This window comes from Anomalospiza imberbis, chromosome 31 (assembly GCF_031753505.1).
Source record: "Anomalospiza imberbis isolate Cuckoo-Finch-1a 21T00152 chromosome 31, ASM3175350v1, whole genome shotgun sequence".
In the NCBI taxonomy this organism is placed as follows: domain Eukaryota; kingdom Metazoa; phylum Chordata; class Aves; order Passeriformes; family Viduidae; genus Anomalospiza; species Anomalospiza imberbis.
Window position 1 is genome coordinate 1,362,265 of NC_089711.1, and position 27,607 is coordinate 1,389,871.

A 27,607-nucleotide genomic window follows, 5' to 3' on the forward strand; every position below is an offset into this window, starting at 1 on the left:
TGAGAGTGTTTTGTGCTAACGGGCAGGAGCCACGAGAGCCCCAGCACACACACACACACACACACGGAGCAGCTCGGCAGTGAAGACACGGGAGGGTCCGGGCATGGAGCTCCAGCGAGGGTTTGTGAGGGTCTGACGCTCAGCGGTCCAGGGGTTCAAGACAAAGACAAAGGAGGGTTTAGGGTATAAATACAGGGAAAGAGGGGGTGGAGGAGAGCATCAGGGATCTGAGGGTTTAGGGGTGGTACACAGGGAAAGGGACTGATAGGGAATGCCAGGGTGGATAGGCGGGGACATAAACCAAGGGGAAGACAGGGAAGGGAGAATTTGCTAGAACATGAACATATGAGGGTAAAAGGGGTAGGAAAGGCCAATGGGTCAATGGGGAGGACAGAACTGGGACAAATTAACATAGTGCTGCAGAGCACCTTGGGGGAAGCTTCTGTCCTCACCCTGAGCTGTGAGGGATGCCCGGAGCCTAAGGTGCATTTCTCCAGGGGATTGCTGTTGCCCTCTCCCCAGTAAGCTCGCAGGCCTCCACAAACACACACTGGAGATGTCTGGGGCCGGTCATCATTTCTCTGCTCTCCAGCACCGAGGCCATGGACTCTGGCACAGCTCTGAGCTCGTGCCCGTGGCAGCCACCCCTGGCAATGGGGCTCCATGGAGCTGCTCTCAGGAAACCCCCCAAGAGTTGGGGAGTGCCCCAAAACTGCCTCAGGAGTGTGAGATACCCCGGGATCTCTTCATGAATGTAGACTATTCAAAAACTCACTCAATAATGGGCTCCCCCTATCTTAATCATTCCCCAAACTTTGGCTGTCTCATTCCAGACTCCAGACCGCCTCCCCCGTCCCAAACCATCCCACCCCTCCTGGACATCAAGACCCCCTTCCCAAGCTGGATTCCCCCATTTCACACCTCCCAAACCCGATCCCACCCATCCTGCCTCACCCAATGCCCATCTCACCCCTCCTGATTTGCATGCCACTTTGCCCAATCCCTTTCCAATCCAATTTCACCCTGAGAAGTGGTGGAATTGAGCGATTTTGGGGTGGGATTCAGTAGTTTTCAGTGGCATTGAGTGGTTTTGACATGACAGATAACCTTCTTGTCATTTGGAGTGCCAAGAAATAAGGACAACTAAACCAAATACCCCCCTCCCCCACCCCCATATCATCCTAAATGTCTCCTGGAATCCAAGATTCCCCAAAACACAAGTAAAATGTGAGGCTTTAGATGCCTTTGGTAAATTTGTTCATTTTTACCCCAATTTTCTGTGTTTTGAAGAGAGGAAGATAAAAGATAATTAGCAGTGGTCCTGTAGAAGGGTGTAGTTTTCTCTGAAGGTCTGGTGATAGAGTAGATGGGCCTGGTCTTCCTCTGGGAATCCAGCGGAGAAGAAGCTGCTCCTTTGGGAATCCAGCGAAGAGGCTGTTCTGATGTCCCAGAAATGCTGATTTTTTGCAGGTAGGGATGCTTGGCTCTTCCCTCTGTGTGGAGCATCTCACAATGGGATGATGTAACCCCATCAGTCACACTGTGAGTCATTCAATGGCCCATGAACAGAAGATATCTCCCCAGAGGCAGACATTGTTCTTGGAAGAGATAAGAAAACTGCCCAGCTGAACAGAAGATACCTGCCCCACCTCCAACAGATGGCAAATAGAATATATGCTTATCTTACCAGCCAGGACAGAGACAGGGAGAGAGAAACAGAGCAGGCAAAGAGAGGCAGGAGAGAAAGGAGGACACAAACACAATCAGCTGAGAAGGTGGCACTCTGCAAACAGAACTGCAGCTGACTGAAAATGAATGGGACAGAAAGAAATAATTGTGTAACTTTATTTCCTATCAAAGTACAATTTCCTCCCTTTCTCAAAACCTCCTCCCGGTGTCATTCAGCAGGGCTGTCAGAAAGTTCTTTGTTCTGAGTGGATGTTCCAGGCTGCAGCCACAAGGCAACAGGGAATGGGGATTTTCCTGCTCCTGGGGAGTTTGACATCCTCGCTGAGGAGAGGAGGAGGCAGCAGAAGGAAAGGGCAGCTGGGCTTCACCCTTCCACAGGGAAGAACGGGGGGAAAAATCTTTTGTCACATCTGTAGCTGCTCCCACAGGGATGTGAAGGCTGATCCCTGACCCCCAAGGTTCACAGTCTGGGCTGCCCTCAGGGAATGCTCACCTGGTATTGAGGGGCAGTGTGGGAGCACCTGGATCTTGGAGCAACCAGCTGCCCCCCGTGTTTGGAGGTGCCTGAGGAGGGCTGGGACAATGCCAGGGACATCCTGCAGTGACATCCCCCCTGTCCTGCCCTGCGTGCACTCAGTCCCAAACCTGACCCTGATCCTGGTCTCAATCTCACTCCACGTTCAGACACACTCACAGTTCTGTATTTAATCTCATCCCAGTGCCAGACTCGTCTAGCTCCAGACCCAATCCCAACTCCAGCCCTAAAGCCAATCCCACATCTAGCCGTAACCCCAATCCCAGCTCTAATCCAAATCTCAGCCCCAACTCCAACCCCAGCCCCAGTTCCAGCCCCTTCCTAAACCCTCAGGCCCAAACCAAATCCCAGGTTCAGCCCTTCTGGGGGTTTGGGGGTGTCTCTGTCCCTCGGAGCCCGATGATGCTTGGGTGAGGTCACACAAGGGATGAGAGGGACAGAGACCCCCCTGGCCTCCCCAGGGATGAGAAGGTTGGAGAGCCCCCCCAGCCCCAAGTACACTCAGTGGTGGGAGGGACACAGAGCCCCTGGTCACCAGCCCTGCTCTTCCCACAAGTCACGTGGGATGAAAACACAAACAAGTCCCAAACATGAATGAACTGACAATAGAAGCAATTCTGTGGCAATTCCAAGTTTCATCGGTTCCTGCACAGCTCCAGCTCAGCTGCTGGCAGGTTCTGAAAAAAGAAAAGTGGAAGTTCAGCCCAACAGAGGTTATTAAAAGGAAGGGAAAGCTCTGTGTATCTGTCGCAAAGGCGACAGGCACAAAGAGAATTATGATTCTCACATTTGGCAAGGCCCTCAAGCCTGTGAATTCGGGACTTAATTGGGAATTTAGCTACTTGAGCTGGGCTTCTTGTAGGACTTTTAGCAGCCTTGTGTTCCTCGCCTTGGGGTGAATGAACCTTGTCAGTCTCGCTGGTATCATTTGGTCCCTTTCCTGCAGTGATTTTAACAAACTTTTCAAGGAAGGACAACAAAATATTTTCTTTACACTGGCCACCCTGTCATGGTTTGACACTGGCGCGATGCCAGCGCCCCCATGAGAATATACTTTTTAAAATAATTGCTGTGAGATGTGATCAGGAACAGAGCAGAGCAGGCCCAAACTTAGTAACTAAGGAAAGAACTTTATTAAACTACTTCTACTAGGAAAACTACAAACACTAAATCCTGGATGAAGACTTTCTAAAACACCCCTCCTCCTCCCACCTAATTCCTAAACAAACTCAACAGTGAGACACCACCCAGGATCCTGATCAAGTTGCCACCCTTCAGATATTCGAATACTCAGTCTTTCAAGGGAGACAGGAGTCTCTCCTGTGCCACAGACCCCCCCCAGGAAACACAATTGCCACCCTTGTGTTTCCATGTCACACATGGCAATCGCCCGAAGAAAATTTGCCATGGTGACACTCTCCTTCCATGTCACAGTGCTCTCACCACCGTGCATGGACAGACTGCTCATAGGGCTCCTTTAAGGATGCTTTGCCGTGGACCAAAAGAGACAACAGTTCAGTTTCTCATTTTGGGACTACAGTCCCCCCCATTTTCCCCTGGGGCTGAGGGTCCAAGAATAGAGGTCTTCTGCTCCTCTTCTTCTTCCTTGAAGATAGAGGGCTTCTCCACACTTTCCCTCTACTCCTCTGCTGGTAATCACTGAAACAGGTCTCCTGGCACACCAACGCACCACCCTAAGTGCAGCTTCTGTTAGGAGAATTTGGTTCAGTCTATGGCTAACAAGAGAAGTCCAGCCACAAGCCACTCCATCATCTCCTTCCAACTCGAGAATTTCTTCTTCCATCATTTCGGATCCCAGACTGTCTCTCTTCTACTTCAAATCAAGGAGGAGTAATATTTTACAAAGCCTTCGTTTCTCAGGAAAGGGTTAAAAGCTCAGACTCCCTGGACGACTGACATCTCTGCCCAGCAGCCGATACTCAAGGCCAAGGCTGGGCGCCTTCCTCCCCCTCCTTTCTCCTCCGCGCCGGCAAAGTTACAGGTGCCGTCCGGACTCTCTATCTCTTCTCTCTGGGGGGGGGGGGGAACGACAAAGACATCTCCGCTTCTCTCTACCCTTCCGTCCACAGGAGCTGGCTCGGTTCCAGTCCTTCTACCCCTCGGCTCACCTCGACCAGGCCGCATGGCTTCCCCTCCCCCACCCAGCCCCATGGCTGGGCAGGGGAGGTCTGCACAGCACCCTGACTGGAACCAAAGAGAGCGAGCTCTTGGGAGTTCCTGCTTTTAACCCCCTGTGTTCTCAGAGGCGTATCCCTATCTTCAGTGGTCATTTCAGGTGCCAATATCCAAACTTGACCACTGATTGGTTTGACCCAACTTCCTGAAGAAAAAAAAAATCACTTCCATGTCAAACCACGACACACCCACAACAGCCATTTTCCTCATAAGTTCTCCCATAAGTCCCTCAGAGGAAACTGTGTCCAAGTTTCCAAGAGTTCCTCCAGAAAGAGCTAGAACCTCCTCAGAGGAGGGAACCATGCTCTTGTCAAAGGCACTTGGAGTCAGAGAACAGTGCCCTGAACTCTCTGCACTGAAATAATGCCACAATCGGGTTAATAAAATTGTTAGAGAGACGCCTCTGCCCCAATTAGGGTTAAGGCTAACAAGACCAAATCCAAAGTGGATTTTATTGAACAGTAAATGTGAGGTAGGGGGAGAGATGGAAGAAAGAGAAAAGAGGGGAGAGCAAGAGAGTGACAGGGACAGAGACCTCCCCTGGGGGGGGGCAAGTGTGACATTGTCCACTGTGTGTGGGGACTTCCCAGGGTGGGGGTTTTACACCTGAGCCAGTTTGGGTAAGGGGGGTGGTGTTCACCCCCCACCCCGAGCAGGGATTGCCTCACTGTTTCAGGGTGCAATGTAAGATGTAACCCAAAGTATGTTCTCAGTCACCATCTTCATAAACTGTGATAAACAGGTGGGGCAGTGTTCTTTATCTCTTCCATGACTCAGCCCTGATAACGCCCTCCAGGGGCTGTCTTCTGTTAATGGGCCATTGAGTGCCACTGCAGGACTGATAAAATTACATCATCCCATTGTGGGATGCTCCGCCCAGGGGGAGGAACCAAGCATTCCTACCTGGATAAAATCTCACCCTTGCAACACCAGGACCACCTTGCCTACTGGATTCCCAGAGGACAAGAGCTCCATAACAACCACTGGACCTTCAGAGGAAGACCAGACCCTTCCACAGGATCCCTGCTTCGACAGAATCACGTAATCATTCCAACAGGACTGCAGCCACCATTTTATCAGACTGCTACCACCACCCTGACCAACGGGGTGTCAGGTTATATCCTGACTGCCAGATTAAGTCAGTGTTTCTGTATCATTGCCTTGACCTTGATTTTCTTATTAAATTGTAATTCTGGCATAAATTCCCCCCCTGGTTTGCCCCAAACCAGTACAAAACTCAATGTGCGCACCCCTTGTTTTCTTCCGAAAAGAAATTGTCCCATCCCCAGACCTTCCCCACATGGAGGAGGAGGCTGCGAGGAAGAGGAAGGAGCCCTGGGACACCCAGGCAGGTGAGGAGGAAGTCAGTGCCCCTTTCCCCCTCTCTCCTGCTCCATCTCCCAGCCCAGCACGACCCCCGGCTGCAGAAGAGCCCCGCTGCTGGTGCCGTCCTGCCGGGGACGCACTGGGGGGATCTCCTTGCCCTTCCCTGTGGCACGGAGGCAAATCCCATCCGCTCCTTGTCCTTCCTCCCCCAGAGCAGGAGCTGAGGATGGAGAGCAGGGAGGAAAAATCCCCGGAGCAGAACCTCGTGGAAGAGGCCGTTTTGAGCGGCTCCACAGCGCAAGAACCCAACGGGGAGGAAAAGCCCCGGAGATGCCGCACGAGGAGGGGCTGCAAACGCAGATCGCTGGGATCTGAGGAGGAAAGACCCACCCTGGGGCAGGCAGGTGGACAGAGCTCCAGCCAGAGCTCAGAGCTGGTGGTCCGTGAGCAGGTTCATGACGGGAAGACACTCTACGAGTGCTTGGAGTGTGGGAAGAACTTCAGGAGGAGCTACAACCTGGTCCGTCACCAGATGATCCACACTGGGGAATGGCTCTATGAGTGTGAGGAGTGTGGGAAGGGCTTCAGAGATAGGTCCGACCTGATTGTCCACCAGAGGATCCACACCGGGGAGAAGCCCTACACGTGTGGCGAGTGTGGGAAGGTCTTCAGTTACAGGTCCAGCCTGATTGCCCACCTGAAGATGCACAGCGGGGAGAGGCCCTACGAGTGTCCCAAGTGTCAAAAGAGGTTTCAGACCAGCTCCATTCTCCTTAATCACCAGTGGATTCACACCGAGGAGAGGCCCTTCCGCTGCCCCGACTGCGGGAAGGGATTCAAGCGCAACTCCCACCTCGTCAGGCACCGGCACATCCACACCAGGGAGAGGCCCTACGAGTGTCCCCAGTGTGGGAAGAGCTTCTCCAGGAGCTCTCACTTGACCAGACACCAACGGAGGCACCAGTAAGGGAAGCCCTGCGAGTGCCCCGAGTGCGGGAAGAGCTTCGTGCGCTGCTCCAGCTCCATCCCCCACTGCAGGACCCACGTTGTTCAGAGCCCTGGTGACTCACATTCCCAGTGATCCCTGCTGAGAAGACAGCTGGCTGGTGGTCTCCACGTCCTCCTGAATATCCATCAGGACTCTGATCTATACCGGTAATTCATTGGGAAGAAGTGATTTGTTGACTTTACACCCCATAAATCTCACCTGCTCTGTCCAGTTATTTCTTCTGGTGGCATCAACGAAAACTGGGGTGAAAATAAAGAAACTAAACAAAGAGATCGAAAGCTGCACCCTTTACTGGGATTTGGGGGGTGAATTTGGGGTTGGTTCAAGGCAATATTTGGGTGAATTTGGGTGTTCTGAGGTTGTCAAAGCCAGAGGACATGGCCATCATCTCATAGGTGTGCCAGCAGAACATGCCCACCTGAGACCAGCTGTTCTCCAGGAATTCTGGTTGTCTGTCCCAGTGTCTGGCCTGGGTCTCTCCATTTGAGATGCCTTCCCAAAGTGCCCAAATTGCTGCTCAAGTGCCTGAGCTGCTGTGGGCTGTGGATGTTCCTGTCCACCAACCTCTCCTGGTCAGTGCCATGGGGGGTGGGAGGGGGTTTAGGGGCTCCTGGGGGGACTGGGAAAGGCTTCTGTCAATCTTGTGGGCATTTGTGGTGCTGGGAAGGGGCTTGGCAGGGTCTGTGAGGGAGGTTTGGGTCCCTGACAAGGCTGTGTGGCTTGGAGAGAATTTGGGTGGGTCTTTGGGGAGATGGAAAGGGGTTTGGCTGGTTCTTGGGGTCATTTATCTTGCAGGGAGTGGTTGAGGGTGTCCTGGCTGGGAGCTGTGGGATGGTTGAGGTGTCCGGGAGTAGCTGTGGGGCTGGGAGGGGTTTTTTGGGTGGTCGTGACCCCCCAGAACCCCAAAGCAGCCACCAGACCCCACTCCCCCAAGATACTTCCAGGGGTTGGGGTCCCCATGTTGATGTTCATCCTCCTGGTGCTGCAGGAGAAGGTGAGGGGGATCCCCAGGGGATGTGTGTGTCCCCCCCCAGAGCATGTGTGACCCCCCCATCAGTAAAAAGGCAATCCCCATCTGGGAAGAATGATTGGCATCTGACTCCAATGATTTCAGAAGGTAATTAAGTACTTTATTATGCTATAATATACCATAACTATATTACACTGACAGGAGCTATCACTAAATACAAAAAACCCGTGACTCCCTGCCGAGAGTCTGGACACAGCTGTTGGATCCAATTGGTCCATGAATCCAAACAACCATCACCAGAATCCAATCAAGCAATCACCTTGGGCATACAATCTCCATGCCACATTCCATGTGAGCACAAACAAACGGAGCGGATAAGAATTGTTCCCTCTTGTTCTCTCTGTGCTTCTCCAGGAAAAATCCTGAGAGAGAGAATTATGTCCCTCTGTTCAGAGAATGTGATTGCCACATCTCCCCGTGTTTATTATAATAAAAAAAGGAAGGAGCTGTGTTTGCAATTCTTCTGCAGGGCCCTTGCAGAAGAGAGAGCAAACACATCTCCAGAGGTTCCCTTAGCAATTTGCTGGTTGTCAATCAGAACCTCAATCAAGTGCTGATGTAGAATGATCAAGGAGGTAGTTTACCTGTAGAACATCTACTTCTATCAAATCTCTAAAACAAGGCTTACAATATAAGAAACCCAAACAACAATGCAAAGAATCCTCATGTTTCAAAGTCCAAACAGCTGAGTCTCAGGAGAAGGTCCATTGACTGGAGATGTTGATCTTTGACATCCTTGAAGGTCCTTCTCAGTCCTGAAACAGAGAACGGTTAAATCCTGAAACAGAGAACTGCTTAAGAAAGTCCAACAACTATTAGAAATCCATCTGAGGTGACATCATATAATTATCAAGCACTAAAACACTGACTGTCATCCCAGACTCTGCAACAGTGTCCAGGATTGAGAAGCAGGATGTTTTCTATTGCCATCTGTGCAGCAGTTGTCTTCTGGGCAGTTTTCCTTATCTCCTGTTAATGGTCCATCAACGTCTTGCCACACGACTCAGAGATAACTCCCTCCAGGAGCAGTTTCTGTTTAACAGGTGATCAAGGACCCACTGCATGACTGGGAATGACATCAGCCCACTGTGAGATGCTCCGCCCAGGGGGGAGGAGCTAAGCATTCCCACCTGGATATATTCTGGGATTTTTGGACAGGCAGGCAGCCTTCCCAAAGGTTTCCAAGAAGACACAGCTGGGATTTCCACTGGACGACTACACTTTTTTTACAGGACCACTGCTCCAACAGAAACCACATCTGCCACTCCAAGAGGACTGCAGCCACTCCAGTTTGGACTGCTACCAACACACTTGCCAAAGGGGTGTCAGGTTGTATTCTGACTTTGTCAGTGGTCTCCCTTTTGTATTAATTGCATGTATTTTGTTTCCTTTCCCTTTTTCCAATAAGTTGTATTTCTGACTTGTAAACTCTCACTGGTTTTGCTTTCAAACCAGAACAAACTGCTGATAAACCTCAAATCAGCAGAGTTGGAAAATCACCTCCAGATCATCATTCTCAAACTCCCGTTGATTTGGATGCAGAAAACATCTGGGTTCATCATCAACCATCCCCCACCCAGATGGAGTCAGGACCTGGCCACAGCCCCAGCTCTAATTGGATGGTTTATAGAAATACCTTTTTTGTGCAAAACCCACCACCAAATTCATAAGAACTGAGAAAATCTCTGGAATGCCATGGCCACAGCCTTTAATTCAACCACTTGGGCTGAGGCTAGCTTGTGGCTTTCCAGTACTTTGAGGTGGTAGCTCTTTCCACCTTTCTATTTTGTTTTTCAGAATGGCCAGCAGCAGCGGTGGCAGATCTTAGGACCCTGCGGTTCTGTGCGGGGCGAGGGACCCAGTCCGGGTGGGTGGACCAAGGAGCCCAGACCCTGTGGTGGTGGTGGGGGGGGTCTTTGTTTTCACAACCCGCCCCCACCATGCTGCCAGTGTCACAGCAACTCCTCCAGCATTTCTTTCCTCCCTCATCCTACCCGGGCGGGTAGTTTTTGACCCTTTACCTGCAGCAGTAAGCACTGTCAGTCCAGACACTGGACTCTCAGATCTCCATGGTCTGTCTTCCAGACTTTGATGCTCCAACAAGGATGGATACGTATTGTGAACCTTTCCCCCATAATCAGTGAGAGCTATTTGTAAGGGTACAGAATGCCTAATTCCCCATTCCAAATACCAATTAGCTAACGGTACTACAATTGTATTTGGTTCCTAACCCCAAATTTCTAAGACCCTTCCCCGGCCTTTCATGATTAATTGAGCAAATAGTTCTAGGCGAGTGCTAATAGTTCTAGGCTGTTTCCCAGGTAAAAATACCCATTCCAAAATAGTTAAAGGGTTAGCCCGTGTCTGTGTCCACTGACAAATCAAGGCAAAAGGATGCTTAGCATATTGGTCACCGTCTTTACTCTGATTGATGATCATCAATTGGACCGGAACATCCTCGATCAGGTGATGTGCGTGTGCTGGAGCAGCCTTTGAGGCTATGTGATCCAAGGCTTGCTGTTGTCTCTTCTGTAGGGTCCGGCGTTCATCTGCCCGAGATGAAGTACCTAATAACTGTATTAAAGGTTCAAGTTCTCCATTAGTTATTCCACAAATAGTTCTAATCCATTGGATATCTCCCACCAATTCCTGGACATCATGTAGAGTTTTAATTGCAGAAGTAATGGTGATTTTCTGTGGTCTCACTAAAGACTGATCAATCTGCCACCCAAGATACTTCCAAGAAGCAGAATTTTGTACCTTTTCAGGGGCAGTTTTTAATCCCCTTTTCTCTAACAAAGCTGTCATGGTTGCCAACACAGTTACGGAGTCCAATTGTTTCCCAGCCACTAGGATATCATCCATATAATGATAGCTGATACACTCAGGAAATCGTTGCCTAACTGGTTCTAATGCCCAGGCAACGTAAATCTGACAAATAGTGGGTGAGTTACGCATCTCCTGGGGCAAAACTGTCCATTCATACCTTTTGTACAGCTCTGCTTTATTAATGGAAGGAACAGAAAATGCGAAATGATCAGTATCTTCTGGATGCAGGGGAATGGTGAAAAAACAATCCTTAAGATCAATGATCAATAGATCCCATGACTCGGGTATCATTGTAGGAGACGGAAGGCCAGGTTGCAATGCACCCATACTTAGCATTACTGCGTTAACAGCACGTAAATCATGTAGCAACCTCCATTTCTCATTCTTTTTTGGGATGATAAAAATTGGTGTGTTCCATGGGCTAGGTGATGGCTTTATGTGTCCTGCATCAAGATGTTCCTGTACTAATTGTTGGACTTTAAGCAGCTTTTCCTTTGCCAGCGGCCACTGATCAATCCACATGGATGTATCAGTGGTCCAGCTAATTTTGAGGATTGGCTGCCCACCAGTGGCTGCTGCTAAAAAGGCTGTGTAACAATGGTAGCTTTTAATTCACTTAGCAAATCCCTACCAAGTAAACCCAACAAGTTACCTGCAGTTTGCATGACACAAGGCCTTGTGGAGACACTTACTCCATCTGGGAAGGTAAAGGTAATTACTTCTCTGCTCAGCTGAGTTGCCTGGCTCCCTCCGATTCCTGCAATGCCTAAAACAGGATTAACCACTGGCCAATTCTTAGGCCATATTGTGTTTGAAATCATGGTTACGTCTGCTCCGGTATCGATTGTGAGCTTCTTAGTAATGGAATTACCACTGGGATGTGTCAAAGTTGCCTGTTTGTCTGGTTTACCTCTTGTGGTGTCCATGGCCCAATATACTTCGGGTTACCTGTAGAACCAAAGCCGCCTGTTCCCCACTCCTTTAATCCTGTACAGGGGACACAAGGCTTAAAAGGAACAAGTTGGGCAAATTGTGATCCTTGGGCAATAGATACAGGAGGGAAAAATGTCCTAACCATAATTTTGATAACCCCTTGACAGTCCACATCAATAACCTCAGGAATTATATCCAGTCCTTTTTAGCTAGCAGATGATCTCCCTAACAGGAAAGCACTAAGCCCATTCCCCAAGGGTCCCTTTACACTAGTCTTTATCAGATGTATGGCAGAGTCTGTGATGGTGATATCTACTGCGGGTTCCACGTCCACTCTGGCACTTACAGAAGTTGCTGAGTGGAGCGGGTAAAGTCCTCCTGTGGTTGCTGAGCTATCCATGCAGCTCCCCGAGCCTGTGTCTTCGCACGCGGGGCCGCACTCCACTGTCCATTTCCCTGGAACCGACATTCTTTAGTATTGTGATTATCTTTTCTGCAGATGGAACAAAACCTTTTCATTGCTGCAGAGCAGCACTGACTCCTGGCATGTCCGATTTTACCGCACCGAAAGCACCTAATGTTCTTCCCTTCTGCTTTCTTTTGCAGTTTAAAAAGCAGTGGTGTTACTGCACCCTGTTGTCATGATCCGCTTGTGCGGGGTGTTGTGATGGTTCTTTTCACCGATCCCGAAAGTGCAAAAAGGCAAACAACAAGGGACTATCAGTGAATCACAAAGAATGCACCTTTATTAGGGGCAAAACAGTAAATGCGATAGTGGGGATCAGAAAGGAGATAAAAGGATAGAGAGAGAGAGAGAAGAGGGGCATAGGAATAGCTACCAACACAGGCGAGATCCTCACTGGTCCGGACGATGGGGATCCGTCTATCGTGTCGGGGAAGTCTTCAAAGTTCTGGTCGACTCAGGGGTCCAGTTATACTTCACGGAGGAAAAAAGGGGGGAACATGCAGGACAATGAAAGTCTGTTGCAATTGCTGCAGGGGAACAAGTGAGTCCACTGAAACCACCAAGGCAGGACGAACACAATGAAGAATAAGTCCATTGGAATTACTGAAGAAGAACAGGTCGTGTCATTAGTGGTTTCCCCACTCCCTGTGGTAGGGGTCTCAGTCTCAGTCCTTGGGAGGAGGGTTTTCGATCTCCGTCCGTCTGTCACAGTGGTAATGGGGCAGATGAGAGGTCTTCAGTGAGGGACCACTAGGGTCACCCCAAAAGTTCATTCGGCTTCAGGAGGAGAGTGGGCAAAGATACACCAGGCCGTTCCTTGCTGTGTTCATGCTGGGTCCTTGCCGATTCCTTGCCAAGTCCTTGCCAGGCCTTGTTTGGAACAGCTAACGTAACGGTGCAGCAACTGCACCTGCACTGCTGCTCTCTCCAAGCTGTTACTGTATTGGGGGAAGGGGTTTCTCCTCGTGGCAATCGGTAGGCAAAAGTGGGGACTTCAGACGGCCTCTTACACTTGGTCTGAATCAATCCTGTTTACCATCCCCTGTCGGGGAATGATTGATTCTAGAAGTGTTTTACTCACAGCATTGGCATTGGCTTTAACCGTGGGTACCGCCTCTACCCAATGAGTCAGGTCACCTACTATCACTAGCAAAAACTTCCACCGTTGTACCTGGGGAAGCTCGGTAAAGTCTACTTGGATGTTTTGAAAGGGCTGTAAGGCTAGTTCTCGCCCTCCCCTGGTGTTTTCCTCATGACCTTCTCATTTACTTGTTGGCATATCACACACCTTTCCATTACCTGTTTAGCTATCCAGAAAATTCCTATGCAGGCCCAGTCCCTTAGAAATTGATCACTTAGCGCTTGTGTACCCCAGTGTGTTGTCCCATGTATGCCTTCGAGCATTTTCCTGGCAAGGGGTTTATTCAACATTTGCCTCCCATCTGCTAATCTCCACTTCCCTTTGTTATCTTTCTTGGCTCCTGTTTTGAGGAATTCTTTCTCTTCCGTCTCACTGAATACGGGGACTTCTTCCATTTCTCTCATGGGAGTTAATGCTATCATTATTTTTTCTGTCCCTGATTCGGCTGAATTCTTAGCATCTAAATCTGCTAAATGGTTCCCTTGTGCTTCTTGAGTCACCCCTTTTTTATGTCCTTTAACTTATACTGCTGCCACTTCTTCTGGTAATTGTAAAGTTTCTAACACTTCTAAAAGAAGTTTTTAGTTCCTTTCCCCTTGAATTTAATAGCTCACTATTTTTCCAAATTTTTCCAAAGGTATGCACTACTCCAAAAGCCTATTTTGGGTCTGTATATATTGTTTCTCTTTTCTGTGTTCATATTTCCAGAGCTCACTTTAGGGCATACAACTCACATGCTTGGGCTGACCAGTTGGAAGGTGACTTTCCTTTTTCTAGGGTCACTAACTCTTCATCTACTATTGCTCACCCCAATACCCTGTGCCCTGGATTACCCATGAAAATCCATCGATGTACAATCGTTTTCCACCGTGGAGTGGTTGATCTGTTAGGTCCTCTCTTACTTTAGTTTGATAGTTTATAACCTCTAGGCAATTATATATTAGTTCCTCACCTGCTTTTCCATCTAAAGCTGGGCAGGGCTGAGTTGGTTACTCACGACTAGCTCTAAACCATTATCTATTAAGATGGCTTCATATTTTAGTACTTGGGAATCAGTGAGCCATTTCACAGCCTTTTAGCTGAGGATACTCCTTACTGAGTGTGGGGTATATATTTTCAGTTTTCCCCCAAAGGTTAATTTTTTGCTTTCTTCTACGAGCGGGGCGCTCGCTGCCACCGCCTGAATGCAGGTTGGCCACCCCCAGCTGACAGGGTCTTGCAGTTTTGATAAATAGGCCACTGGTTTCCTGGATCCTCCCCGGTCCTGGGCTAACCCTCCATGTGCTGCCCCTCTTTCTATATCCACAAACAGATAGAAGGGTTTGTCTAAGGCAGGAAGACTCAGTGCTGCTGCACTGACTAATTTTGGCTTTAAAGCTTCAAAATTTGCTTGTCGTTTTCTTCCCACCTAATTTCTTCTACTAACTTTTCATACAAGAACCTGATGGCCTGCGTGTATCCTTCAATCCATAGCCTGCAATATCCCAACAGGCCTAAAAACGTTCTGACTTCTCTCTTAGTTTTTGGTCATGGGAGTGAGGCTATCCCTGCAATTCTCTCAGGGTTCAGCCACCAGCTCCCTTGATAAATCACATGTCCTAGACATTTAATTTCCCTCCCTACAAATTGGAGTTTCCCTTTTGATACTCAAAGTCCTTGGTCCCCCACAAAATTTACCAGTGCTGTGGTGGATTCTCGAACTTTGAGATACCCTGAGAGGAGCCCAGTGCTCCTTGCTCCCCTGAGCTGACACGTGAGTGTTTGTCTGGTTTAGGGATGGCCCTGGCTGTGTGAGGGGTGCTACGTGGACACGAGACAGCCGGTCCTGTCCCGCTGGGTCCCAGCAGTGCCTCACAGCAGTCCTGCATCCACGTCAGGATGCTGGCCAAGAGAGGTCCTGGAAGCTGAGGCAGCTGATTTTAAGCTTGTGCAGGTGCCTACAGGCCAAGGCCAACGGTGTTCCCTCAGGATATAGCAGTCCTGAGGGGTCTCTCTCATTCAAAGAAATCAGCTGACAAATGCATTGTCAGCCAAAAGCCCTTTTATTGACCTGGCAGGAGGGCAGGGGTCTGCACCCCACTAAAGTGTTTCTCTGCCACATATAAATTTCAGTGGGTTGATGTAGGTGTTGTATCAGAAACACCATCCATCTTTACACCGCTGAGGTGATTCCATAGGCAGGCGGTTGGAAATACATTCTGTCAGATTCCCATACTTGAAGCTGATGTCCAGGCCCTGGCCAGGAGCGGTCTCGATGCCCCAAAGCAGCACAAAGTCTTCCTCAGGGCTTCCCTGCACAGGGCTGATTCCACACTTGCCCTCAGTTCTTCTGGTAGACTGTGTCTAAAGCTTTTTGTCAGGTCACTCTCATGTCAAGTTAGGCCATCAGGTTTTTCTTATGCTAACTGGTGCTAAGTACTTAGGCATGTCTGTGCTAATTACTTGTTTACTCATGTGAATTGCTTGTGCTTACCTATGTCAAACCAAGGCCTTGTTCCATCCCCAAAGGTGCCTGAGGCCACCCGCTCCTTGTGGCACCAGTTGCTTTCCTGTGGAATGTTCTCCCTCCCCGAGGGTAAAGAGGGAGCTGCAGAAAGAGCTTGCCAGGCTGCTCTCCATCCTTTCCCAGCACTCCTGGTGAAGTGGAGAAGTCCGAGCTGAGCGCAAAGGTGCAAATGGAACAGCCGTGCACAGGAAGGCTCGGTGGGAAGGGTGATCCAGGATCCATAGGCCTGGCAGCCTGAGCGTGCTCCAGGGGAAGGCCTTGGAGCAGATCCTCCTGAGTGCCATCCCACGGCACCTGCAGGGAACCAGGGCGTCTGCTGGAGGGTGGGAAAGCTCAGCGGAGGGATGGGGACAGCTGGGGCTCCTGGCGGGGTGTTGAGGGCTTCTGTGCGGGAGTTTGGGGGGCTGGTGTTGGTGGGGTGTTGGAGAAGGAGTTGTCTGGAAGGTGAGAGGTCTAGGCTGGAATTTGAGTCAGTTTGAAGGCAGCATCTGTGCTTTGGCACAGCTTTGGTTATGGAGGGCAGAAGGAATATCTGTGACTTTTCCTCTTCATGGTCCTGATTGTCCTGCAGGGAACAAGAGGGCAGAGCTGTACTTTACTGGCCACTCAGATATCTGTACCAGGGGGAGGATTAGCCCTTTTGCCATCTACTCAATTCTTTGAGCTACTTTTCTACCACTGAGTGGACTTTGATTTCTTGAGAGCTTTTATTTCTTAAGAGAATTAGGATATGATCATCCCTACAGAGAAAACCAAAGAATGGCCCTTGGTTTTTCCCTTTTTTTGTGTAGTGTTATGTTCTGTAAAGTGACCCTCAGTGGATGAAGTTAAGGCAAATGAGTTGCTGCTTCGAGATGGGAAGCAAAATTCCAACTCTTCACCTCCTCAGGCCATCCCTATTCATTTGGGAAGTTTGCAACTTCTTGGAACTACTTGAGTTGAGCAATGGGAAGTAAAGCTTTCCTGAATTGAGGATTCTTACTTGCCAGATTCTTCTGTGCCTTGGCCGCTAAGGTGTTTTTGTGCTGAAGGCAATAACTTCAATGAGAAAATAATTTCAGCATGGAGTAAGAGCTTCTGACAGAGAACAAGTGTTGCCAGCAGTTGCTCCAGGTGCTCCTGCCAACAGCCCCTGCAGGCAGGAGCGCAGCCCCCAATGCACGTGGGCTTTGGCTCCCTGTGGCACAGGAGCCCCCCACGGGCACAAGTCTCTGGGCAGGAGACGGGCACCGGTGCTGCCAGGGCTCGGGGGGTGGCAGGTCTGCTTGGGCAGGGACTCTGCCACACCTGCTGATGTCAGCGCTCCCCGGGCCCCAGGGGTCAGAGCAGCATACGTGCCCTGGCCCACACGTTCCTTGTCTGTGTCGCACCCGCGGGTTTAGGATGGCCACCATGTGGGATGTGTCCCAAGGAGGCCGTGCCAGCTTCTGTGAAGACCCCATGCCCTTCCCAGCGCGGCTGCGTCGGCAGCCCTGGGGGCTCCTTCTGCTGCCCTGAGCCCGCAGAGCAGGGCAGCGTTTGCTGATGGTTTGAGCCGTTCCTAAAGATCCTGTCGGGCTGTCTTAGACACTTGGGGTGAGAGATTCCTTCCAACCTGAGCCACTTTGGGTGGGCTGGGGGCGGCCCCAGGGCAGGGGGCAGTGTGTGCAGGGATCCTTTGTGACACGGTGCAGCATGGTCACCGTGGCATGGAATGGGACAGCGTGTCCAAGGGCCCTTTGTGACACGGGGTGACATAGGAGCTGGCGGTGACAAGACCACGCCACAGTGCTCAGAGCACGCGACGGGACAGGACGGGACAGAGCGGTGCCGTGAGGAGCCCCCGCACAGCGCACTCGTTCGTGTCTGACCCGGAGCTTTTCCAAGATGTTATTCCTGCAGCTGACCTCGAGGCCAGACCCCAGGACTTGGTGACCCGTGGCCTTCCCGAGGTTTCTCTCCTGCAGGTGTCCTCGAGGGCAGACCTTGGGACTTGGTGCCCTGGAGGTATCTCCCATCCCTGCCACCGGTGCTCTCGAGGCCAGACCACAATCCTTGACAGGAGTCTCCTGTCCTTGTGGCAGGAGCCCTCAAGACCAGAGTGCAGGACTTGCTGTCCTGTAGCCTTCCTGAGGCTTCTCTCTTGAAGGTGCCTTCCAGGCACGACTGCAGGCCTTGCTGACTCGGAGCTTTTCCAAGGCATCTCTCCTGCAAGTAGCCACAAATCCAGTCACTGACATGGAGCAGAGACCCCCGAGAGTGCCCCAGCTGGCCTGGGTGGAGGAAGAGGAAGAAGGCCCTGGAGCTGGCCCAGCACAGGAGACTGAAGAGGTGGTGCAGTTCAAGCCTCAGCAGGAGGGTGAGTGGCAGAGCTGGGCTGCTGGGCTGTTTGGCCACATCCCATCCCATGGCATCCCATGGCATCCCATGGCATCCCATGGCATCCCATGGCATCCCATCCCATCCCATCCCATCCCATCCCATCCCATCCCATCCCATCCCATCCCATCCCATCCCCTGGGCACTTGCCCATGGACAGGACGGAATAGGGGCCAGGCAGACACCCCACAGCCGTGCTCCATCCCCTGGGGCATCCCAGGGCTGTCCCTGCCTGGGGAGCGCAGGGCTGGGCTGTGTTCTCCGGCCTCTCCCGCAGCCCCTCAGCTCAGGCTGCGCTCGCTCTTTGCCAGGTGCAGCCGTGCAGCGCACACGAGAGCAGGAACACACCCGTGGCCTCTTCCACAGAACAGCGCAGGTACCTGCAGCCATCCCCAGTTGGGCTGGGCCTGCTGTCACCGCTTAGCTGAGCACAGCGCTTGGAGCATTCCGTGGAACATCCCTGGCTTCCTGCCCTTCTCCTACAGCTGGTTTGCAAATTCTTCAAGAGGATTCGGGAGGAAGAGACCAGCACCATGGGCACAGGGCTCAGAGCATATTCGCACATCTCCAAAACCAAGAACTGTGCTGTCCTGCTGGCTATGCTCGTAGGGGAGGGGTTTTCCAATCCAAAGCAAGTAAGCAGCCTGTGGCCAGGATTTCATCCTCCCAGGAATTGCTTGGCCTCCCAAGCCATGCCTACTGCTCACTGGAAGCCTTTGCGGCCATGGCAGTGTGGTGGCAAGGGAAGCACTTCTCTGGGGAAGCTGGGGACATTCCTCCCTCTGGCAGCTTTCCAAGTCTCCCCGTGCCTTCTCCAGGTGCCTGCCATGGTGAGGTACATCCACCAGTGGCTCATGGCCAGTCAGTTTGCTGAGCACAGGCTGAACAGGGCCCTGCTGGATCTCACCAAAGAACAGCCTGCTTATGTAGTAATGTGTCCTGGTTTGGGGCAAATTTGGGAGAAAACCTTCAGAAGGAGCCCCCAGAAAGCAAACCCCCACAGCCCCTCCCCCACCTGGCTCGGGAAGAATTTCCTCAGAGAGTAGCGGAAACAACCTGTTTATTGAGCAGGCAAAGCACTCCCCAGCAAAAAAAATGAACAACACCAGATGACAAAAAGTCTTTCTACGCTCTGAAGAGGTGACAAATTCAGAAAGTCTCTCCTGGGAGTGGTTGCCCCGTTATCGGTCTCCGGCACTGGGGATGGCTGCTGCAGGTCACAAAATGCTGGCTCTCGGTGTTTCTTGGTGTTTCCCAGGTCCCAGTCCTGAGCAGGTTCAAATGGTATTCAGGAAAGGGAAAGAAAAAAAAACAGTCCAGGGAAAAAACTGGATTGCCTAGCTAAACTAATTAATAAGCAAAAGCAAGGGCAAAAGCAAAAAGCAGGAGCAAGAGCAAAGTGAAAGCAAGCAAGCCAGCAAGCAAGCAAGAAAGCCAGCAAGCCCTAACCTCTCCTAGACACAGACTTTGGGGAGAGGTGAGCCGGCTGGTAACAAGACAAAACAAACCTTCACTTTTCAGAGCCAGTCCTGAAGGCACAGAACATAACATCAAGCATAAACAGAACACACGATTGGGGATGCAAGCACCATAACATCACCCTAGGACATTCCACCCCTTATCTCCATATCATCAACATAACTACCAAACATCATGTAAAAACTTCATCAAGTAAAAACTTGCATCTTTCACTTACTCAGACACATTTCCTTCCATCTCTCTTGCTCAAACCATTGACACACATTTCCTTCTATATCACTTGCTCAAACCTTCAACACTTACACATTTCCTTGTATATCACTTGCACAAACCTTTGACACACATTTCCTTCTGTCTCATGTCTGTGTGGTTTAATGCAAAGACAGTGGCAGTAACATCCAACAAACAGTGATATTTGCATATGAGATCTCCCTGAGGCATGCATCATGTTCTTCCATATTTCTGCATTATTCACCATGTACAACCTGGTCCCTGAGCAAAGACAATCCCACGAATGGTTTGTCTGTACTCGAGGCAGAATTGATCCACACTGTCTTCCCTAACAAACCTCTGATATGTGCCACTGGGATTTTATCTACCTGGATTGGAGCAGCATATAAAAAGGAGCAGTTCCAAACATATGGCACATGATGCCAATCAGCCTTCTGATGAGCCTGTGACATTTCTTACTCAACAGTGACATTGCAGTGCTGGCCACCAGGCCGGGTTGCCAAGGGAGGCTTCTGGCCATGCCCTGTAAGCAGCTGCTGCTGCCAAGGCGCCTTTGGTGCCTCAGGCTCTCACTGGCACAGCTCCCAGCACGGCACTCTGCCCTTGTGCCCGAGGCCTTCCCTGTGCTGGGCTGGTCTGGGGCTTTTCCTGCAGTGGGACCTGCCCTGCTCCTGGCACAGGAAAGGCAGTTCCTGCTGGAGCAGGAGGCTCTGCCTGCAATGGGCTCAAACCACTCCAGCAAGGCCCTGGTGACGTCAAAATTGCTTCCTAGAGCAGAATAGTCTATAATTGGTATAGCTCCTATATTGAGGAGTAAATAACTATTTTTAAAATTTTATTCTGTGTTGTAAATAGACCGTTTTATCTAATAATGATCAGAATCAATCATAGCTGTATTTATACAGATTTATCTGGTATTCCATCATTAATCTTTTGGGACAAATTGCATTAAGGTTCAATTCCACCTGTCCAATCTGCAGGGTCGGGATGGGATCCAGCTGCTGCCAGTCTCTTCTATTAGAAGGAATTCTAGAAGTCTAGGGGTCCTGCAGGGGTTTGAGGATCCATGGTGGCTGTTGGGGGTCATTTCTCCACCTCAAGACTCAGCAGGAGTTTCTCCTGTAAGGAAATAAAGCTTTTGCCTGAAGCTCCCACTCTGCCCATGACAGGAACCCCTGTGAGTTCCCATGACATCTCGGCTCTTTGTCAGCCTGGGGACTCCTGGGATGTCACTGTGGAGCCCCCGTGAGTGCCTGTGACAGATCGGTGCCTTTGCAGCCCAGTGTCCCTCTGGGATGTCACCATGGGATGGCTGTGACTGCCTCTGACCACACGGCTCTTTACCATCCCCAGAAACCCCTGGGAGGTCTCCATGGAGCCCCTGTCTCTGCCTGGGACATTCCAGCTCTTGAGCAGCTTGGAGACTTGGAAAGTCCCCATGGAACCCCTGTGAGGGCCTGTGACAAATCTGATCCTTAGCAGGCAACCATCACCAGCCCCTGTTGCTATGGTCAGTTTCCATGGCAACCATCACCAGGAACCCCTGTTGCTATGGTCAGTTTCCATGGCAACCATCACCAGCCTCCTGTTGCTATTGCCAGTCCCTTGGCAGCTCCGTGGAGACCCCATGTCAGGGGTGTTTGCCATGGACACCAGCCTCTGGGGAAAAACCTTTTCCTGAGATCCAACCTCAGCCTGCCCCATCTCAGCTGCAGCCGCTCCCTCCAGTCCTGTCCCTGGGCACCAGAGTGAAGAGGTTCCCACAGCCCCAGCCAGGGATCCGCTTCCAAGGCTGTTGCCATGGCCACCAGGCCAGCTGGGATGCTCGGTTTCCAAGGGCCGGGGTTCAGGAATGGAATTCCCCAATTTCCTGCTCCCGCTAAAACCGCACTGCTGCTCTCTGCCCTCCCGCCTCCCATCAAAAGCACAAAGGACAAAGATCCTGGGCTGGGTTAAGAACAATTTACTGGGAACAGCAGTGAAATAAGGAACAAACAGGAACAGAAATAATACTGATAACAGAAGGGATAAGAAAAATTATTTACAGGGAAAACTCCAACACCACTTACGGGCTCTTCCTGGCCATGTATTTCCTTCTGCCTGGAAATGACACCCTTCTCCTCAGGCAGAGAGAGAGAGAGAGAGAGAGAGATTCCCTCTCTTGCCCCTGGCAGTGACCTGAGGTGGGAGTGAATGTAATGACAGGGCCATGGCCAGACCCTCATGTTCTTTGATCCCACATCATGTCATTGGGAGGGGCAGGAAAAGGGACATATGTCTTTCAAGCATGGGTCACAGGGAACGTGGATCACCAGGGCTCTTCCCAACATGGGTTCTCCCATGGGGGATGAAGCTGGAGCCGTGCACAAAGCTCCTCCTGCAGTTGGGGCACTCGCAGGGCTTTCCTTAATGGTGCCTCCGTTGGTGTCTGGTCAAGTGTGAGCTCTGAGTGAAGCTCTTCCCACACTGGGGACACTTGTAGGGCCTCTCCCCAGTGTGAATGCGCCGGTGGGTGACGAGGTGGGAGTTGTGCTTGAAGCCCTTCCTGCAGTCGGGGCAGCAGAAGGGCCTCTCCTCTGTGTGAATGCGCTGGGGCAGGAGGAGATGGGAGCTGGTGGGAAACCTCTTCTGACACTCAGGACACTCATATGGCTTCTCCCCAGTGTGGATCATTTGGTGGACGATCAGATGGGACTTCTGGCTGAAGCCCTTCCCACATTCCCCACACTTGTATGGCCTTTCTCCAGTGTGGATCCTCCGGTGGCAGATCAAGTGGGACCTCCGGCTGAAGCTCTTTCCACATTCCCCACACTCATAGGGCCGTTCCCTGCTGTGGATCCTCTGGTGGCGGATCAGGCTGAAGCTCTGGCTGAAGCTCATCCCACATTCCCCACATTCGTAGGGCCTCTCTCTGGTGTGGATGCGCCGGTGTCTGACAAGCGTGGAGTTGTGCTTGAAGCCCTTCCCGCAGTCGGGGCAGCGGAAGGGCCTCTCCTCAGTGTGAATCCGCTGATGTACAAGGAGACTGGAGCTGGTCGGAAACCTCTTCTGACACTTGGGACACTCGTAGGGTCTCTCCCCAGTGTGGATGCGTTGGTGGATGATGAGGTTGGATCTGTAGCTGAAACCCTTCCCACACTCCCCACACTCATAGGGCCATTCCCCGGTGTGGATCATCTGGTGGCAGATCAGGTTGTTGCTCTGCCTGAAGCTCTTCCCACACTCCAAGCACTTGTAGGGCTTCTCCCCATCATGAAGCTGCTGATGGCCCACCAGCTCCGAGCTCTGGCTGAAGCTCTGTCCACCTTCCTGGCACAGGGTGGGTCTTTCCTCCTCAGAGCACCCTGGGCTGGGTTTGCAGCCCCTCCTCCTGCGGGATCTCCTGGGCTTTTCCTCCCCGTTGGATTCCTGCGCCATGGAGCCGGTCAAAACGGCCTCTGACACGAGGTTCTGCCATGGGGATTTGTCCTCCCTGGTCTTCATCCTCAGCTTTTTGTCTGGGGGAGGAAGGACAAGGAGAGGATGGGATTTGCCTCCGTGCCATAGGGAAGGGGAAGGAGATCCCCACAGTGCATCCCCGGCAAGACGGGGTCTGCACTGGGGTTGTCCTGCAGCCAGGGGCTGTGCTGGGCTGGGAGATGGAGCAGGAGAGAGGAGGAAAGGGGCAGTGATTTCCTCCTCACGTGCATAGGTGTCTCAGGACATCTTCCTCACAGCCTTCTCCTCCATCAGGCAAAGGTCTGGGAATGGAAAATTCTGTTTGGGGAGGAAAACAAGGGATGAGCACAATGAGTTTTGTACTGGTTTGAAGGCAAACCAGGAGGAGAGTCTAAGCCAGAATTACAATTTAATACAAAAAAAAATCAATATCAAGGCAATGATACAGAAACACTGGCTTAATCTGACAGAGTCAGGTTATAAGCTGACACCCCGTTGGTCAGGGTGGTGGTAGCAGTCTGATGAAATGGAGGTTCCAGCCCTGTTGGAGTGATGATCGTGATTCTGTCAAAGCAGTGATCCTGTAGAAGGGATCACCTGATGGGTCTTCCTCTGAAGGTCCAGTGGTGGTTACGGAGCTCTTGTCCTCTGGGAATCCAGTAGGCAAGGTGGTCCTGGTGTTGCAAGGGTGAGATTATATCCAGGTAGGAATGCTTGGTTCCTCCCCCTGGGCGGAGCATCCCACAATGGGATGATGTAATTTTATCAGTCCTGCAGTGGCACTCAATGGCCCATTAACAGAAGACAGCCCCTGGAGGGCGTTATCAGGGCTGAGTCATGGAAGAGATAAAGAACACTGCCCCACCTGTTTATCACAGTTTATGAAGATGGTGACTGAAAACATACTTTGGGTTACATCTTACATTGCACCCTGAAACAGTGAGGCAATCCCTGCTCGGGGTGGGGGATGAACACCACCCCCCTTACCCAAACTGGCTCAGGTGTAAAACCCCACCCTGGGAAGGCCATGCACACAGGGGACAATGTCACACTTGCCCCACCTCAGGGGAGGTCTCTGTCGCTGTCACTCCCTTGCTCTCCCCCCTTTTCTCTTTCTTCCATCTCTCCCTCTACCTCACATTTACTGTTCAATAAAATCCACTTGGGATTGGTCTCGTTAACACCTTAATTGGGGCAGAGGCACCTCTCTAACAATTTTATTAACCAGATTGAGACATTATTTTGGTGCAGTGAGTTCAGGGCACTGTTGTCTGACCCTAAGTGCCTTTGACAACAGCATGGTTCCCTTCTCTCAGGAGGTTCTGGCTCTCTCTGGAGGAACTCTTGGAAACTTCCATGCAGCTTCTTCAGTGTGACTTTTGGGAGAATTTATGAGGAAAATGGTTTTTGTGAGTGGCCAGTGTAAAGAAAATATTTTGTTGTCCTTCCTAGAAAAGTTTGTTAAAATCACTGGAGGAAAGGGAGCAAATGATACCAGCAAGACTGACAAGGCTCTTTCACCACAAGGTGAGGAACACAAGGCTGCCAAAGTCCTAGTGATTTATTAAAGAAATATGGATATTGATCTAGTACCGATATCCAACGGTGACGGGCAAAAACTATCTAACAGTTTAAAGTAAGAAAGTGTATGTTTATTACGATGCCAGGCAGCGTGCAGGATAGCTCCCAAATACACACTGCACCTTTCAAATGATTACAGAGTCCTTTTATCCATACAAGTATTGAATGCCCAAAATGCAAATACATATTCATATTTTTGGTACATCCCATTCCTCACTTCGTATGCTAATCTTTTCAAAAGCTATTAAGCTTGTGTAGTTTGTTCCTTGAAAAGGGTCAGTGGTCCCTTTCATGGGGAGGGGTCCCAAAATGAGGAAGTAAATGAAGTCTTCCTCATTCTGACCTTTCTACCTTTTCAATGCAAATATGACAAATGAACCTTGGTAGAGCTCCCATTCCCTGTCTTCAATCGGTTTCAGAACAGAGGAGGCCCACAACTGTCTTATGTTCCTAAAAGCTATTTGTCAGTTTCTATATTCTTCATTATAAACCCAGCTAACTAAACATTGTGTTGACAAGCAATCAATTATTAGTTAACTACTAACTCTTAACTTCATCAAGGCCTACTCATTTGTTTTAATTAACTCTAGTAAGGCTTATCTCTAACTAAAATCTTAGCTCCTCTGAAATCTTTAAATCCCTTAAAGTTTCTGTTTCACTAGAAGAAGCCCAGCTCAAGTAGCTAAATTCCCAAATAACTCCCAAATTCACAGGCTTGTGAGCTTTGCCAAATGTGAGAATCATTTTTTTCTAATTTTCACTTTTATCAGAAACTGCCAACAGCAGAGCTGAAGCTGTGCCGGAAACGATGAAATTTCAAATTGCCACATTATTGCTACTACTGTCAGTTTATTCACGTTTGGGATTTGTTTGCGTTTCCATCACAAGTGACATGTGGGAAGAGCAAATATTCCTCAAGGCATTTTATGTAGGGTGAAGTTTGATTTCTGCCGAGTTTGTTTTGTCCAGTGCCCAGGGGATGCTTGAGGTGTCTCTGTGCCTCTTGTCCTGGCAGATGCTTGGGAGGAGCTTGGGGGGTTGTCCCTGTCCCTGTCACCCCAGGCCATTCCCCAAGGGGTGTCCCTGTCCCTGTCACCCCAGGCCATTCCCCAGGGGGTCTCCATCTCTCCATCGTTCTCACCTCAGGGAATGCCTGGGAGGGTCTCCCTATCTCTCACCCCTGTGCCAGGGGAGTGCTCAAGGGAGTCTCTCTCCCTCTCAGCCCAGGGGGTGCTCGGGAGTTGAAACAGGCTATTTTACAGGGTAAATATAACAGGGTAGAAATCCATTTGTATTTAGGTGAAATGTGCTGCTTTGAATCATTAGTAGCTTGCCAGCATAGACAAAATACGCTGTTTAGTCTGCTAGCTCTGCTGCTGAAACGTGGATGAAAAATCGATCCCCACAAATCCCGTACGGAGCTGTAGAGACTGTGTGTTTATTGCCACGCTGGACGCATGTGGGGATCGTTCCCCTTCAAAGGACATGCACGCCCCTGTGTAAGAGACGGTCCCAAGTTCCCCTCATTTTTGCCTCACGTTTGCCACAATGGCAGAGACTGAGATCCTGGAGACCCCTATCGGAGTTCTGGCTTGGAGAGATGGATAATTATTTTTTCAGGTGTGTTTGCGGTGCCACCACGGACCACCGCTTTGAGCAGGGCCTGGCAAGGAGCGGCTTGTTCTACCTGCTTACACCTGCTTCACAATACCTGCTCAACCCACGAATTTTCCCACCTCTTGGCCAAATGAACTTTCTGGGGTAACTCTGGTGATCTCCCACGGAAGACCCCTCATCTGCCTCATGACCACTGTGATGGATGGAGATTGAAGCCCCTCCCAAAGACTGAGACTCAGACCCCTACCACAGGGAGGAGGGCTGGCCTGATCAATGTGAGATGTTTGCCCAGGTGTGGTCGATGGACCAAGAAGACAATGGCTCTCGCTCACTGCTGATAACATGACCTGTTCCCCTTTGGTGGCTTCAATGGACATTCATTGTCTTCTCCCCATCCCCCCCTTCCACAGAGGACTATAAATGACCCCTGAGATAATCAAGATTTTGAGATTCTCCCTGATGTGACACGGCTCCTTGGGAGCCACTGCAGGAGCAGCACCCTGGGAGCCTCGGGAATGCCCCTCTGGGATCCACGGCACACACTCCCAGGGGCTGGAATTCCAGTTCCCAGCCAGGAAAAGATGTTCCTGCCCTTGAAGGCAAAGCTCTTAACAAGGAGCCAGAAGCCAAGTGGAGCAAGTTCCTACAGTGACATTTCACTGCCAGCCTTCATAACTTCACCCATAGTTGTTGTAGCTCATGGATTAGGAATGAAATCAGGGCAGGGCCTTTGGTGGGAGCTGCCCTGGATCAAGGGAGACACTGAGAGAGACACAGAGCAGGCAAAGAGAGGCAGGAGAGAAAAGAGGACACAAACACTGAGAAGGTGGCACTCTGAAAACAGAACTGCAACTGACTGAAAAGGAATGGGATGGAAAGAAATAATTTTGTGACTTGTATTTCCAATCAAAATACAATTTCCTCCCTTTCTCACAAACCTCCTCCCGCTGTCATTCAGCAGGGCTGTCAGAACGTTCTTCATTCTGAATGGATGTTCCATGCAGCAGTCACAAAGAAACAGGGAATAGGGACTTTCCTGCTCGTGGGGAGTTTGACATCCTCAGCTGAGGAGAGTAGAAGGCACCAGAAGGAAAGGACAGCTGGGCTTCACCCTTCCTCAGGAAAGAGGCAGGGGAAAAATCTCTTGGCATGTCCGCAGCTGCTCCCACTGTGGGATGTGAAGGCTGATCCCAGAGCCCCAAGGGTCACATTCAGGGCTGCCCTCAGGGAATGCTCGGCTGGT

The 27,607-nt window shown here is 50.7% G+C and overlaps 3 protein-coding genes and 1 long non-coding RNA gene across 4 annotated transcripts in view; 3 read left to right on the forward strand and 1 right to left on the reverse strand.

The window, feature by feature from the left end:
* Window positions 1–5,684: 5,684 nt before the first annotated feature.
* Window positions 5,685–27,607, forward strand: part of LOC137463884 (zinc finger protein 271-like) — a 515,109-nt gene continuing 493,186 nt past the window's right edge. Inside the window, exon 1 of the mRNA XM_068175266.1 lies at window positions 5,685–5,772. Coding sequence (XP_068031367.1) covers window positions 5,721–5,772 — 52 coding nt within the window. The 5' untranslated portion in view covers window positions 5,685–5,720. The remainder of the gene's footprint in view (window positions 5,773–27,607) is intronic.
* LOC137463873 (zinc finger protein 3-like) lies at window positions 6,279–6,852 on the forward strand. Its single transcript, XM_068175257.1, has one exon. It carries the CDS (start codon window positions 6,279–6,281, stop codon window positions 6,711–6,713), a length of 435 nt encoding a protein of 144 aa, XP_068031358.1. The 3' UTR covers window positions 6,714–6,852.
* Window positions 17,657–18,611, forward strand: LOC137463902 (uncharacterized). The gene is made up of 3 exons (XR_010994000.1): window positions 17,657–17,998; window positions 18,330–18,394; window positions 18,504–18,611. It is a non-coding gene; the product is annotated as an uncharacterized lncRNA (long non-coding RNA).
* Window positions 21,902–27,607, reverse strand: part of LOC137463883 (zinc finger protein 850-like) — a 490,013-nt gene continuing 484,307 nt past the window's right edge. Inside the window, exon 3 of the mRNA XM_068175265.1 lies at window positions 21,902–23,033. Coding sequence (XP_068031366.1) covers window positions 22,135–23,033 — 899 coding nt within the window. The 3' untranslated portion in view covers window positions 21,902–22,134. The remainder of the gene's footprint in view (window positions 23,034–27,607) is intronic.

What these genes read in the sequence shown, in the direction of transcription:
- LOC137463873 (XM_068175257.1), top strand. Translation starts at nt 6,279, where the DNA reads ATGATCCACACTGGGGAATGGCTCTATGAGTGTGAGGAGTGTGGGAAG.